The 16,417-nt window shown below is 33.0% G+C and overlaps 1 protein-coding gene across 2 annotated transcripts in view; it reads right to left on the bottom strand.

Moving 5' to 3' along the window:
* The window catches only part of antxr2a (ANTXR cell adhesion molecule 2a), a 79,335-nt gene extending 68,360 nt beyond the window's left edge, over window positions 1–10,975 (bottom strand). Inside the window, exons 1-6 of one of the 2 annotated variants that reach the window (XM_078789421.1) lie at window positions 10,501–10,975; window positions 6,434–6,505; window positions 1,771–1,842; window positions 1,609–1,690; window positions 1,418–1,522; window positions 1,252–1,320 (exon numbers count right to left, since the gene is read on the bottom strand). In XM_078789421.1, coding sequence (XP_078645547.1) covers window positions 1,252–1,320; window positions 1,418–1,522; window positions 1,609–1,690; window positions 1,771–1,842; window positions 6,434–6,505; window positions 10,501–10,670 — 570 coding nt within the window. In that variant the 5' untranslated portion in view covers window positions 10,671–10,975. The remainder of the gene's footprint in view (window positions 1–1,251; window positions 1,321–1,417; window positions 1,523–1,608; window positions 1,691–1,770; window positions 1,843–6,433; window positions 6,506–10,500) is intronic. The other variant, XM_058069994.2, reaches the window with a different exon arrangement.
* Window positions 10,976–16,417: the final 5,442 nt, after the last annotated feature.

Genomic DNA, 16,417 nt, shown 5'->3' with positions numbered 1-16,417 from the left:
CTCCACACTGGCGGGGGTGTCCTAACTTTATCCTCCAGTGGGGGCCACACTCACTTTATAATATTTATAATAGTACATATATCCCCCCCCACAAACCAAATGTTCCAAAAATATTTTGTTTTTCATATTACGACTTTTTTCTTCAATATTTCAACTCTATGCTACATTTTTTTTCCTATAATAATAATAATAATAAAAATATAAAAATATAAAAATATAAAAATATAAAAATATAAAAATATAAAAATATAAAAATATAAAAATATAAAAATATAAAAATATAAAAATATATAAAAAATAATAATAGTAACAACATAATAATTATAATATAAAAATATAAAAATATAAAAATATAAAAATATAAAAATATAAAAATATAAAAATATAAAAATATATAAAAAATAATAATAGTAACAACATAATAATTATAATATAAAAATATAAAAATATAAAAATATAAAAATATAAAAATATAAAAATATAAAAATATAAAAATATAAAAATATAAAAATATAAAAATAATAAATATTATATAATAAATATTATATAATAAATATTAATTACTATTTTTCCTCATTAGGATCACATGTTTTTGTTTTAATATTTTGGTTTTATTTTCATAAAATTACAGCTGGGTTTTTTTACTTGTTCAGCTGTTCAATTTTTTTTCTCATAATTTTTACTTTAGTCCCATAATATTTTTTTTTATCCAGGTTAATATTACAAAGAAATAATTTAATTAGGTTGTTTGTTTTTTTTATAATAATTTTATTACATTAAAAAAAAAATCTAAATATTAAGAGTTTTTTCTTGTACAATTTCAACTTTTTTAATATTCATAATTGGTTTTATTCTCATAAATTCGATGGCCTTTTTCTCCACTTCTGCTGTTTTTTTTTTAAACTTTGTTCTTTTTTTTATCCAAGTTAATATTACAAAGAAATAATTTAATTAAGTTGTTTGTTTCTTATAATAATTTTACTACATTAATTTACTACATAAAATCTTTTTTATTGTTTTTTATTTACAATTTTATTTGTTTTGTTTTATTTTTTATAATATTACACCTTTGATCTTTAATATTTCAACTATACGATACTAAAATATTATTTTATATTATTATATTTATAAAGATATATTATTATATTATTTTATATTTAATATTATTATATTATGATTTTATGACTGAATATGTTGACTTAAATGTTCTAAAATGAATGCAGATTTTCCCTTTTGTTGACCTTCTCTCACCTGCTGCTCGTCAAAGTCCTTGATGCCAACACAGTAGACGCGAGCGCCGTACCTCCTGGCTTGGTCCGCCTGCCATGAAAGCACACGGATCGAGCAAAGCCAATAAAACCGTCAGGAACTCAACTCCAAAACTCGGAATCCCGGCGAGGACGAGGAAGCGTCTGACCTGCTTGACGGTGAGCTCGTGAACAAACACTTCCAGCTTCCCGTCCGTCAGCGCCAGGATGATGCTGGAGGGCTTGGTGGCCTGCTTCTGGATCTGGTCTGTGGCCTGACGGACAAAAGTGAGGGAAAAGTCGCACAAGACAAACAACGGATGGACGGCGAGATGGCGAGGAGGGGGGCGGGTCTACGTACCTCTTTGATGCCCTCATGCATGTACGTCTCGCCGGCCGGCGTGACGCCTCGTAGTTTCTCCAGGCCTCCTTCGATCTGGGACCTTCGGGACAAGAAAGTACACCATGCCGTCACACGCCGAGGTGGCGTTCCCGCCACGGCGCCGTTGGCTGACATGTTTACCTGTCTCCTGTCAGCGGGAGGAGAACGCGAGCTTGGGCCGAGAACACGATGAAGGACACTCTCATTCTCGGACTGGAGGGGGTCACATAAAAAAAAAAACATTTTTTGGGGATTTTGGAAAATCACTGATAACAGCGGGAAGAGCGAGCATCGCTGCTGTTGCCATGGTGACGACACATCTTTAAGCAATGACAGGGGAGTCAAAATTGTTTTTATTGGCCGCAGCACATTCTAAAAATATTATAGAAATAGAAATCTAAATGAAAAAATTACAGTAATTTTTAATAATAATAATAATAATAATAATAATAATAATAATAATAATAATAATAATAATAATAATTGAAACAAAAACTTTTTAAGTAATATTCTCAAAAACAAAAAAAACAACAAATAAAGTTGTCATTTTTGAAGAAAATTTAAAAAGTTAGAACATTGTGAGAATAAAGTTAAAATTTGTCGTAGAAAAGGAAAGTTAAAAAAATATTTTTTTTCAAAACGGCAATCATGGAAAAAATAGCTGGAATTTTATAAATATAAAGTCAAAATATTAAAAGAAAAAAAATATATTATAAAAGAAACAAACAGAACAACACATAAAGTTGAAATAATTCAAATATTAGGAAAATAAATTCAAAATACGATGGGAGAGAGTTGAAATTGTTGGAAAATTTAGAATAATCATAATAAATGGGATACAAAATATTGAGGGAAAAAAGGTGTACACCACGGAGAAAAAAAGTTGTGGTTTTATGAGAATAAATTCGGAATATTATGAAAAAAAACATATATTTATTTTTATATATACCAAAATAAAGTTGTCATTTTAGGAAAATTAGATTGGAGAAATAGTTCTAATAATGACGAAGATTATTTAAAAATAAAGTTCACCTTTTTATGACCTTCTAAAAAAAAAAACGCTTAAACATGATTAGAGCCCTCTAGACATGATATAGCACCCCTATAGTCACATTTACACTCCTATTACCCAATATAGTAGACATAGTAAGTGACAATAAGAGATAGAAAACCTTTTTATGACCTTCTGAAAAATGCTTTAACATTATTAGAGCCCTCTAGACATGAAATAACACCCCTATAGTCCCATTTACACTCCTATTACCCAATATAGTAGACATAATAAGGGAAAATAAGTGATAGAAAACCAGTTAATGACCTTCTAAATATGCTTTAACATTATTAGAGTCCTTTATAGATTATATAGCACCCCTATAGTGACCTTTACACTCCTGTTACCCAATACAGTGGACATAATAAAATAATTTAAGACACAATATAGCACTGGAAAAGTTCCTAGGGGTTTCTGTGCAGTACTTCCTGTACTGGATATTGTCTCGTTAATGTAGCATGACTGACTGATTTAAAAAAAGCACAGACACATCTGAAGGTGACAAATGACATGTTCCGCTTCGAAAAGAGGATCTAAGATGCCGGGGGTGGGGGGGGGGGTGTACTGCGGTTATTTTTGTACCAATATGACATTTCGGACATTCCCAGACGCTTCCATCTGTGGAAAAATATCCTATTTGAATTAGGGCTAAAACTCCTGGTATCCTGGTATATTTAGAGTGAATAGCGATATACAATATGTATCATAATTTAGACAAAAGCCAAAAGTTGTATTCAAATGTAAACAATCTTATAGAAGAATAGCCTCTCCTCTTCCGTATCGCCGTGGGGATATCCCATTGCTCGGTGCAGCGGAGGGGTGCTCTAACGCAAAAACTACAAACGAAACAAAATGACTTAAATATTGTATTAACTTTTACACAATTATGTATTAATTAAATAGAATATATTATAATAATATAATATTTCCCTTCATTAATTTTCCTAATATTAATAATAATATTTAAATATGTTACTGTAATTAAATCATACTGTTTATTATTTTAGTCAATATAAAATATAAATTATTATAATTATTCATTTCACAATTATGTATTAATTAAATATAATAATAGTCATGTAAAATTACATTGGAAAATTATTTGTTTTTTTGCCATTTATTATTTTATCCCACAGAAAAAAAAAATATAATATTGTAAAATAATATTAATAATAAACAATTTCCCTTTATTAATTTTCCTAACCAATAATAATCATATTTAAATATGTTATTGTAATTAAATCATACTGTTAATTATTTTACTTAATAGAAAAATATAAATTATTATTATTGTAATAATAACTATGAAACAATTATGTATTAATTAAATATAATATAATAATAGTTATGTAAAATTAAATTGGAAACTTATTTGGTCTTTTTGCCATTTATTATTTAATCCCACAGAAAATATATATATATTAATCATAAATAATTTTCCTAATCATTAAATACGTTATTGTAATTAAATCATACTGTTCATTATTTACCAAATAGAAAAATATCAATTATTAGTAATATTAATATTAATAATGTAATAATAACAATTATGTATTAATGAAATATAATATAATAATAGTCATATAAAATGTCTTTTTGCCATTTATTATTTTATACCGCAAAAGAAAAAAATATTAATAATAAACAATTCCCCTTCATGAATTTCCTTAATTATGACTAATAATATTTAAATAGGTTATTGCAATGAAATCATAGCGTTTATTATTTTACGGTATATAAAGAGAAAGATCCCTGGGAAGCGGGAATACCGTACTACACGTTGTGCTTCTTTTAGACGGGAATCCAAAGACACGGGGGCCTCCCGAGGCGCCGTCAATCATAAGGATGACGGGACGGCGGGTCGAGGCCGACCACGTTACTGTATCCCCCGAGCTGTGACATCAGCGCTGGTCTACGTCGGGCGCGGTAAGCCGTTGTGATGCCAACACACACAGCAGGGGGGGCCGGACGCGTGCCGGTTGGACGCGGCGCACCCGTTAGCTCCACATGGCGGAACAGAAGCGTTCCCGGTGAGCGAGCGTGCTTCAGCAGATTGTACTCCAGTCTTACTGTACATTGTCTGCCTGTCAGCGTGGTGGAAGTCTGAGGGGGGGGGGGGTACGTGTGCGGCGCCCGTACCCAAATCCCTCCTCCTCCTCGCCCCCGCCGCCCCCGCCGCCGCCGCTCCCGTTGCAAATGGCCATTCTCACAGCCCAGAAGACCGCTCCGCTCCGCCACCCACTCCCACCTGGTGCCTTTGCTATTTTCTTCAAGCGAGCGTTCGGTTCTGGCGGGGCCGCCGCCGTCTGTCCTGTGCTGGCAGGCGGCGCCAACACTTCCAGCCTCCGACTTTGCCGCAAACATTTTTTGTCTGAAGAGAGAGGATGTGCAAAGGGGACGGGCCGCCTCGTGCTCCGTAAGCGAAGGTGTGAAAAGTGACAGGATTCCGACTACAAATGTATGGATGTGCTGTGGATGACCACAATGTACCCCCCCCCCCCAACCACCCACTCCGCAACCAGGGACGGGCGGCCAATTTCCTTTGGAAATTAACTTTCATTTGGTTTTGTGTTACTACACTGACTGCCAACGGGAGGGTTTCCTACAGCCGAACCTTTACCGTGCGGTCCTCCACATTTGCAATCCGGCATTCACCGCCTCAGCAATTCCGACATTTTGGCTAAACTTATTTTATTTTGTGTCATTTCATTTCATTTTTTTCATGTTTTGATGATTTTATTTCCATATGTTTATTTTAGAATTATTTCTACATTTTTTTATTTATTTGATTTCATACTCAAAAGATATGTTTGTTTTATTTGACTACATTTAATAGACCTAACTCTCATTTTATTGTATTTCACCTTTTTAAAAAAAGACTCTTTTATTTACATTATTTTAATTTACCTTTATTTTGTTTCAACCTCAAAAAATAGGCTGATTATTTTGACTTTTTTTTTACTTTGTTCTCAAAAAATATATATTTTTATATTTTATCCTCGCAAATCTGCAGTTTAACTTTAATTCAACTTTAATTTATTTTAATGAAATGTAATTTTTATGAACTGTCATATCTTCAAAAAATAGGAAGTTTACTTTGAGTCTCGGAAAAATTTAATTTAATTTAATTTAATTTAATTTAATTTAATTTAATTTAATTTAATTTAATTTAATTTAATTTAATTTCATTTAATTTCATTTAATTTCATTTAATTTCATTTAATTTCATTTAATTTCATTTAATTTCATTTAATTTCATTTCATTTCATTTCATTTAATTTCATTTCATTTCATTTCATTTCATTTATTTTCATTTATTTTCATTTCATTTCATTTCATTTAAATATTTTAGTTTATTTTTGTTTATTTTTGTTTATTTTAGTTTAATTTAGTTAAATTTCATTTCATTTAAATTTTAGTTTAATTGAGTTTAATTAAGTTTAGTATTTATCTATCATTTATATTTTGGTTTTACCTGAAAAATTAAGGCTTTTTTTTTTATTTTATCCTTTCAAAAAGTTGTGTGTCCATCACCATAATCTGGCACTCATTTCCGAATGTGTGATAGCGTACAGCATCCATACGCCACCATTTTAAATGTTTATGTCTTTATATAATGCAGATCGTGTTTTTCCATCAAACATTTCTTATTTGTCCTCCCTCACTTTACACCAGTGTTGTGTACAGAGTAAATACACTATACTACGTACTGTACTGTATTGTACTGTAGGAGGCCGACGGCGGCCGACTCACCTCACGAATCTGTCGGTGAGGTTCTTGACGAAGGAGTAGATCTCGAACCAGTCGTTGGCGACGCTTCCCGACCTGGAGGGAGACAAACGTCCACATCAGCTGAGAAATGCGACTGCTACGAAAACTACGAAAACATTTGACATAAAAGACACAGAGGCCCTGTTTATGATCGTCTAAAATCAATTTTTAACATAATGAGAGACCTTTGGTCATGAGCTAACACCCCTATAGTCATCCTTACATTCTTATTATCCAATATAGTAGACCTTCTATGAAAACATTTGACATATAAGACGAAGAGGCCCGGTTTAGGACCATCTAAAATCAATTTTTAACATCATGAGAGACCTTTGGCCATGAACTAGCACCCCTATAGTCACCTTTACATGCCTATTACCCAATATAGTCGACGTTGTAAAAAACATTTGACATATAAGACACAGAGGCCCTGTTTATGACCATCTAAAATCAATTTTTATCATAATAAGAGCCCTTTGGACACGAACTAACACCCCTATAGTCGTCATTACATTCTTATTATCCAATATAGTAGACATTCTATGAAAACATTTGACATAAAAGACACTTGGGCCCTGTTTAGGACCACCTAAAATACATTTTTAACATAATGAGAGTCCTTTGGACATGAAATAGCACCCCTATAGTCACCTTTACATGCCTATTACCCAATATAGTCGACGTTGTAGAAAACATTTGACATATAAGACACATGGGCCCTGTTTAAGACCATCTAAAATAAATTTTTAACATAATGAGAGACCTTTAGACATGAAATAGCACCCCTATAGTCACCTTTACATGCCTATTACCCAATATAGTCGACGTTGTAGAAAACATTTGACATATAAGACACATGGGCCCTGTTTAAGACCATCTAAAATAAATTTTTAACATAATGAGAGACCTTTTGACATGAAATAGCACCCCTATAGTCACCTTTACATGCCTATTACCCAATATAGTAGACGTTCTACAAAAACATTTGACATAAAAGACACATAGGCCCTGTTAAGGACCACCTAAAATCAATTTTTAACATAATGAGAGACCTTTGGACATGAAATAGCACCCCTATAGTCACCTTTACATGCCTATTACCCAATATAGTCGACGTTGTAGAAAACATTTGACATATAAGACACAAAGGCCCTGTTTATGACCATCTAAAATCAATTTTTATCATAATAAGAGCCCTTTGGACACGAACTAACACCCCTATAGTCGTCATTACATTCATACTAGCCAATATAGTTGACAAACTTGAGAAAATAAGTCATATAAAATATAACAAACCTGATTATGACCCTCTAAATAGATTTTTTACAGGAGTGCGGGGCCCAAACACTGCCTGAAAACAAATACTTTCAGTGACATGCAGCTGTTAGGAGACACAGGAAGTTCAACCTTCTGCTCGCTGATGCAACTCCTCTTCCTGCCTGGTTTGCATCATCCCCACGAATGCAACACTTGGTGTTTTTTTTTTTTTTAAATAGCATCCCGAGGCCAAGAATGACGGCGTGGTTGGGGCTTACGTGAGCGTGCTTCGCTGTCCCGCAGGATCCAACATGTGGCTGAACACGTCACGCCCAACGTCAGCCAGGATTGCGTCCAGCTGCTGTTCCAAACGCTTTCGGCCATCTTTATACGCATTTACTTGATTATTATTTGCTCATTTTAAGCTGCCGGGAAACTTCATGATGAGCAGCTACCAGTCATTCTACCATATAATCCAATATGGCGGACATAACAGCAAATAACACATACACAAATAGTTTTATGACCTTCTAAATAACATTAGAGCTCAGTACAGATGAAATAGCATCCCTATAGTCACCATTCACTCCTTATCACCCAATATAGTAGACATAATAGGAAAAACTTACATACTTATAAAAACATATAAGACATAGAAAACCTGTTTAAAACCTTCTAAATGAGCTCTCTGCACATGAAATAGCATCCCTATAGTGACTTTTACGCTCCTATTACTCAATGTAGTAGATATAATAAAAAATAATACACAAACAACAGAAAACCTGTTTACGCCTTTCTAAATGTCTTCTTTGTTGAACATTAGAGCCCTCTAGACATGAAATAACATCCCCATAGTCACCATTCACTCGTATCACCCAATATAGTCGACCATAATAGGAGAAACTTAGACATATAAGACCTTATAAATATGTCGTTTAACATTATTAGAGCCCTCTACACAAAAAATAGCATCCCTATAGTCACCTTTACACTCCTATTTAGTAGATACAATAAGAAACAATAATACACAAACAATAGGAAACCCGTTTACGCCTTTCTAAATTCCTTTTCTTTAACATTAGAGCCCTCTAGACATGAAATAGCATCCCTATAGTCATCAGTCACTCACATCACCCAATATAGTAGACATAATAAGATAAATTTACACATAGTATAAGACATAGAAAACCTGTTTACAACCTTCTAAATGTGTTGTTTAACATTATTAGAGCCCTCTATACAGGAAATAGCATCCCTATAGTCACCTTTACATTCATATTACCCAATATAGTAGACATAATAGGAGAAAATAAGTCATATAAGACATAGAAAACCTGTTTAAGACCTTCTAAATATGTCGTTTAACACTATTAGAGCCCTCTACACATTAAATAGCACCCCTATAGTCACCATTCACTCATATCACCCAACATAGTAGACATAATAGGAGAAACTTAGACATATAAGACATAGAAAACCTGTTTAAGACCTTCTAAATATGTTGTTTAACATTATTAGAGCCCTCTATACAGGAAATAGCATCCCTATAGTCACCTTTAAGGTTCTATTATCCAATGTAGTACCCAATACTTACCCAATAATAAGAGAAAGAATAATACATAAACAATAGGAAACCTGTTTACGCCTTTCTAAAATCCTTTTCTTTAACATTAGAGCCCTCTAGACATGAAATAGCACCCCTATAGTCACCTTTACATTCATATTACCCAATATAGTAGACATAATAGGAGAAAATAAGACATATAAGACATAGAAAACTTGTTTACGACCTTCTAAATATGTTGTTTAACATTATTAGAGCCCTCTATACATGAAATAGCATCCCTATAGTCACTTTTACATTCCTATTACCCAATGTAGTACCCAATAATAAGAAAGAATAATACATAAACATTAGGAAACCTGTTTACCTTTGTAAATTCCTTTTTTTTAACATTAGAGCCCTCTAGACATGAAATAGCACCCCTATAGTCACCTTTACATTCATATTACCCAATATAGTAGACATAATAGGAGAAATTTTGACATGCAAAACATAGAAAACTTGCTTACGACCTTCTAAATATGTCATCTAACACTATTAGAGCCCTCTACACACGAAATAGCATCCCTACAATCACCTTTACGTTCCTATTACCCAATGTAGTACCGAATAATTAAGAAAGAATAGTAAATAAACAATAGGAAACCTGTTTACGCCTTTCTAAATTCCTTTTTTTAACATTAGAGCCCTCTAGACATGAAATAGCACCCCTATAGTCACCTTTACATTCATATTACCCAATATAGTAGACATAATAAGAGAAAATAAGTCATATAAGACATAGAAAACTTGTTTACGACCTTCTAAATGTGTTGTTTAACATTATTAGAGCCCTCTAGACATGAAATAGCACCCCTATAGTCACCTTTACATTCATATTACCCAATATAGTAGACATAATAAGAGAAAATAAGTCATATAAGACATAGAAAACTTGTTTACGACCTTCTAAATGTGTTTATTGACATTATTAGCGGTGCCATAACACTCCATGTAGACCGGCATTTAGGACCCAGGTAGTCCTATAAAAACATAGGTACCATGTGACTTTTGAAAAAGTACAAAACTGAAGTAGCTGGAGGAAGTATTTGTTTTACAATTGTGTACACACAGCCACTAGGGGGCACATCTGCTGGGCATTGTTATGATTTGTTGTGATGTAGCAGCTCCTTGATAGTGGCTATAAAGTCCAAAAGGAGACCGTAAGGTAAGGGAGGCAGGGACTTACTTGTCCAGGACGAAATAAAGATCGTAGGCTCCATGACAGGACGTTTCCTCCGCCCGGCACGTCGAGGCAAGCACACCCAGCAGCAGTGCAACGAGGGCGGACACTTTCCACCAACTTTGCCCGTGGAAAAGTTCCTCCTGAGAAGTCAAGCGATGCGACTTTTTGGACATTTTAGAACCTTCGTGGAGGTCGATGGGGGTTGGGGGGAGCTAGCTAGCCGAGTGACGAGATATATGTCAGCCGACACAAGTTGACCGCTCGACCTGCGAAATAGCGGAAATCACCGCGGAGGCGTCATAGCTGTTGCCTCACTCGCATCCTCGTCGGACCCTGGGTTCGATCCTGGCTTCCCGGGTTCGAACACGTCGAGGAAATAGACGGAAATGAAGCACGCAAACACAACAAACTCAACTTCGCCACTCGGAGTTTCACTTTGTGGTACCTTCAGGGGGCTCCCAAGACGCTGGGATTTGTGAATGGCGCCTCTTCACGGACGCTGGGAAAGACGACAATCAATGAATAGTGACCAAAGTTTTTTCCAGCGAGGGCCACCTAGTGAAAAATTACAGATTTTCCCCCAAAATATTTGTTTAAATTGTTTTTATAATATTAAGACTTAAAAATATATAATTAAAATATAATTTCTTATAATATTTCTAACTTTAGTGCATAAAATTACATATTTTTGTTGCAATTTTATTCTCCTAAAATTACGATTTCTGTCTCATTAGATTTCACTTTTTTCTGTTAATATTTTGACTTCATTATCTTGAAATTTCAGTAGTTTGTTTTATTTAACTTTTTTCTGGTACATTTTTCTAATTATGACTTTTGGTAATTGGTTTTCATAATTTTACAACTTGAAACATATGAAATATTTTTTCTTAATATTTCAACTTTGTTATAATTTTAGTATTCTAAAATTATGAATTTTTGTTTGTGTTTTTTATTAATATTTTTACTTCAGTTGTATAATATTTTGACTTATATATGTATATTATAATTACAATTATATGTATACATATGATTATATATAATATATAATTGTAATAGATAATATATATTTTATATATTATCTATTATAATATATATTATATTATATATAATATGACAAGTGTTCTGTTCTGCAAAAAAACATTATATTATATATAATATATAATTATATTATAATTTTTTCACAACCTAATTTTTTATTATTTACATTATATATATTTTTTTATTTTTACATCTTTTAAAAAATTGTGTCTTTTTCTTTAATATTTCAACTTTGTTATAATTTTATTATTGTAAAATTATGAATTTTCTTGTTAGTTTTTTTATTTTTTAATTCATATATTTAATTAATTTGTATAATATTTTGACTTATATATGTATATTATATTTATTATTATATGTATATATAATTATAAAATATAATTTATATTTTATATATTATACATTATAATATATAATTATATTACAATTATATGTATATTGTAAATTTTTTCATATTTTCATATTCATCTTCTTGAATATTTCAACATTTGCATTGCAGGACAGATAAGACTCAAGCCGGGAGCCGCGTACAGTATGCCTCCCCCGGGCCGGGTTTTGGACAAACCTAGATGAGGTTCTTCATGTTGTTGTTTTTTCACTGAAATTGTCAGCTGGGTGGACAGGAAGTGACTTTTGTGCGTGCAAACAACACAAAGTGACAAAGGATGTTGGATTGAATAAGTGCCATCTGTCCACCCCCCCCTCCTGTCCCCCCTCCCTCTTTCTCACACATGAGCAACATCTTCTCGTTTCCTCATCTGCACACCAGCTACCCGTCACTGCAGTACTCTTACACCACGTACACACGCCGAGTACCTCCCAATACTTGGTAGGACTCATTTTTTGCACAAAAACAGCAATATAGAGGATCTTTGACCGGCATTTTTTGCAGAAGATTCCTAAAAAGCAGCACTAGTTTGCTCCACTCTGATATAGAGGATCTTTGAACAAGTGTGCTCTCTCTCATTCGGAGGATCATTAGGATCTTTGACTTGCTCTTTTGCGGTGGATTCCTGTCACTGGAATCTGGCGTTTTTGCACTTGGTCCTCAAAAACAGAAGAACACTCATGTCATATAAAGGATCTTTGATTTTGTTTGTTTTTTTGGTTTGTTTTTTTGCAGAACAGAACACTCTTGTCATTTGGAGAATCTTTGACTGGCATTTTTCCGGCAGGTCACCAAAAACAGCAGAGCACTACTGTCATATAGATGATCTTTGACTAGTGTTTTTGCAGTAAGTCCTCAAAAATAGCAAAACGCCCCAGTCATATAAAGGATATTTGACCAGCATTTTTGCAGTAAATCGCCAAAAACAACAACAACAGAGCACTCCTGTTGTATAGAAAATCTTTGACAGGTATTTTTGCAGAAGATCCTCAAAAATAGCAGAGTGTTCTTGCCATATAGGTGATTTTTAACTGATATTTTTTTTATCTTTTTCATAATCAGCAAAGCACTCCTGTCATAAAGAGAATCTTTGACATGCTTTTTTGCAGTAGGTTCTCAAAAATAGCGAAACGCTCCTGTCATATAAATGATCTTTGAGTAGCATTTTTGACAACAAAAAACAATGGAGCACTACTGTTGTATAGAAAATCTTTGACGGACATTTTTGCAGAAGATCATCAAAAATAGCAGATTGCTCTTGTAGTATAGATGATCTTTAACTTGTATTTTTGCAGTAGTTTCTAAAAATTAGCAAAGCACTCCTGTCCTATAGAGAATCTTTGACATGCTTTTTTGCAGTAGGTTCTCAAAAATGGCGGAACGCTCCGGTCATATAAATGATCTTTGAGTAGCATTTTTGACAACAACAAAAAAAACAATGGAGCATTTCTGTTTTATAGAAAATCTTTGACGGACATTTTTGCACAAGATCCTCAAAAACAGCAGAGTACTCCTGTCATATTGATGATCTTTAACTGGTATTTTTGCAGTAGTTTCTCAAAATCAGCAAAGCACTCCTGTCCTATAGAGAATCTTTGACATGCTCTTTTGCAGTAGGTTCTCAAAAATAGCGGAAACTCCTGTCATATATACGTATATGATCTTTGACTAGCATTTTTGACCAAAAAATAAACAATGGAGTTGGATGTTGTATAGAAAATCTTTGACTGGCATTTATGCAGTAGATCCTCAAAAACAGCAGAGCGCTACTGTCGTATAGATGAGCTTTGACTAGTGTTTTTGCAGTAAGTCCTCAAAAATGGCAAAATGCTCCAGTCATATAGAGGATCTTTGACTGGCATTATTGCAGTATATTGCCAAAAACAACAACAGAGCACTCTTGTTGTATAGAAAATCTTTGACGGGTATTTTTGCAGAAGATCCTCAAAAATAGCAGAATGCTCTTGCCATATAGGTGATTTTTAACTGATATTTTTGCAGTACTTTTTCGTAATCAGCAAAGCACTCCTGTCATATAGAGAATCTTTGACGTGTTTTTTTTGCAGTAGGTTCTCAAAAACAGCAAAACGCTCCTGTCATATAAATGACCTTTGACTAGCATTTTTGCCACAAAAAATAACAAAAATAAAACAATGGAGCACTTCTGTTATATAGAAAATCTTTGACGGACATTTTTGCAGTAGATCCTCAAAAACAGCAGAGCGCTACTGTCGTATAGATGATCTTTGACTAGTGTTTTTGCAGTAAGTCCTCAAAAATTTCAAAATGCTCCAGTCATATAGAGGATCTTTGACTGGCATTATTGCAGTATATTGCCAAAAACAACAACAGAGCACTCTTGTTGTATAGAAAATCTTTGACGGGTATTTTTGCAGAAGATCCTCAAAAATAGCAGAGTGCTCTTGCCATATAGGTGATTTTTAACTGATATTTTCGCAGTACTTTTTCGTAATCAGCAAAGCACTCCTGTCATATAGAGAATCTTTGACGTGTTTTTTTTGCAGTAGGTTCTCAAAAACAGCAAAACGCTCCTGTCATATAAATGACCTTTGACTAGCATTTTTGCCACACAAAAAAATTAAAATAAAATAAAACAATGGAGCACTTCTGTTATATAGAAAATCTTTGACGGACATTTTTGCAGAAGATCCTCAAAAACAGCAGAGTACTCCTGTCGTATAGATGATCTTTAACTGGTATTTTTGCAGTAGTTTGTGATGATTAGCAGTGAGTCCACTGTGGCTGATTGAGGGTTCTACTCCACTAGAGGATTCTTCTAAATAGCTTCGCCAGCTACTTCTTCTTCTTCTTCTTCTTCTTCTTCGCCTGAGTTGATGATTGTGATGCTGTCACACACACACACACACACACACCTCCGCAGCACAGCAGTGAGCTAATTAGCGCTAACACACCTCATCAAACGTGAAGAGCAACACAGCAGCATCATTATCTGGCAAATCAAAGTCTAATTGGATTTTAATTACATGTTCATTCCTTCGCACGCCGTTTGCTTCCTCGCCGGCGTGGGAAGGCCGCGCAAAGAGAACCAAACGGTTGCGCATCCGTTTGTCACGGGGCGCAGAGGGTGGGCGGAGTCACGCTTGGCTGATGCTGTGATGTCATCAAAGGGGCAAAGAGGAAGTTTGACATCTAATTGTTCACTCAGCACATTCACATTTTGATTGGCGTTTTTTTTTTTTTAAAGATGTTAGCGGTCATAAATACATCAAATACACGTCTATGATTATTTATTGCACATTAATATTTTTATATTAATATTTTAATAATATCACATTATGATTTATGTGTTTGTCATTTGATGTGATTATTTATTTATTGCATTTTATTCCACTTTATTTAGAGACATAATTTATTATTTGAGTTATTTATTTATTGCATTTTATTCCACTTTATTTATAGACATAATTTATTATTTGACATATTTATTATTAGACATAATTCTGCGAATTTACAGCATGTTATTAGGCTATATTTAAATCTAATATCGGACAAAAATATGATTTTTATTGCACATTCTTTGACTATATGTTTATTTATTGCATGTTATTCCACTATATGTTTGTTTATTGCATGTTATTCCACTATATGTTTATTTATTGCATGTTATTCCACTATATGTTTGTTTATTGCATGTTATTCCACTATATGTTTATTTATTGCACATTATTAGACATAAAGCTGCTCAAAAACATGATTTTATTCCACATTCTTTGACTACATGTTTATTTATTGCATGTTATTCCACTATGTGTTTATTTATTGCACATTATTAGACATAAATCTGCTCATTTACAGCATGTTATTAGACTATATTTAAATCTAATATTGGCCAACAATATGCTTTTATTGCACATTATTCGACTATATGTTTATTTATTGCATGTTGTTCCACCATATGTTTATTTATTGCACGTTATTAGACATAAATCTGCTCATTTACAGCATGTTATTAGACTATATTTAAATTTAATATTGGCCAAAAATGGGATTTATTGCACATTCTTCAACTATATGTTTATTTATTGCAAGTTATTCCACGATATGTTTATTTATTGCATGTTATTCCACTATATATTTATTTATTGCACATTATTAGACATACATCTGCTCATTTACAGCATGTTATTAGGCTATATTTTCATCTAATATTGGACAAAAATATGATTTTATTGCACATTCTTCAACTATATGTTTATTTATTGCAAGTTATTCCACTATATGTTTATTTATTGCATGTTATTCCACTATATATTTATTTATTGCACATTATTAGACATACATCTGCTCATTTACAGCATGTTATTAGGCTATATTTTCATCTAATATTGACCAAAAATATGATTTTATTGCACATTCTTCAACTATATGTTTATTTATTGCAAGTTATTCCACTGTATGTTTATTTATTGCATGTTATTCCACTATATATTTATTTATTGCACATTATTAGAC

This window comes from Doryrhamphus excisus, linkage group LG3 (genome assembly GCF_037039965.1).
Source record: "Doryrhamphus excisus strain RoL-2023G ecotype Guam linkage group LG3, RoL_Dexc_Guam_v1.1, whole genome shotgun sequence".
NCBI lineage: Eukaryota > Metazoa > Chordata > Actinopteri > Syngnathiformes > Syngnathidae > Doryrhamphus > Doryrhamphus excisus.
This window is presented reverse-complemented; position numbering and strand designations above follow the sequence as displayed.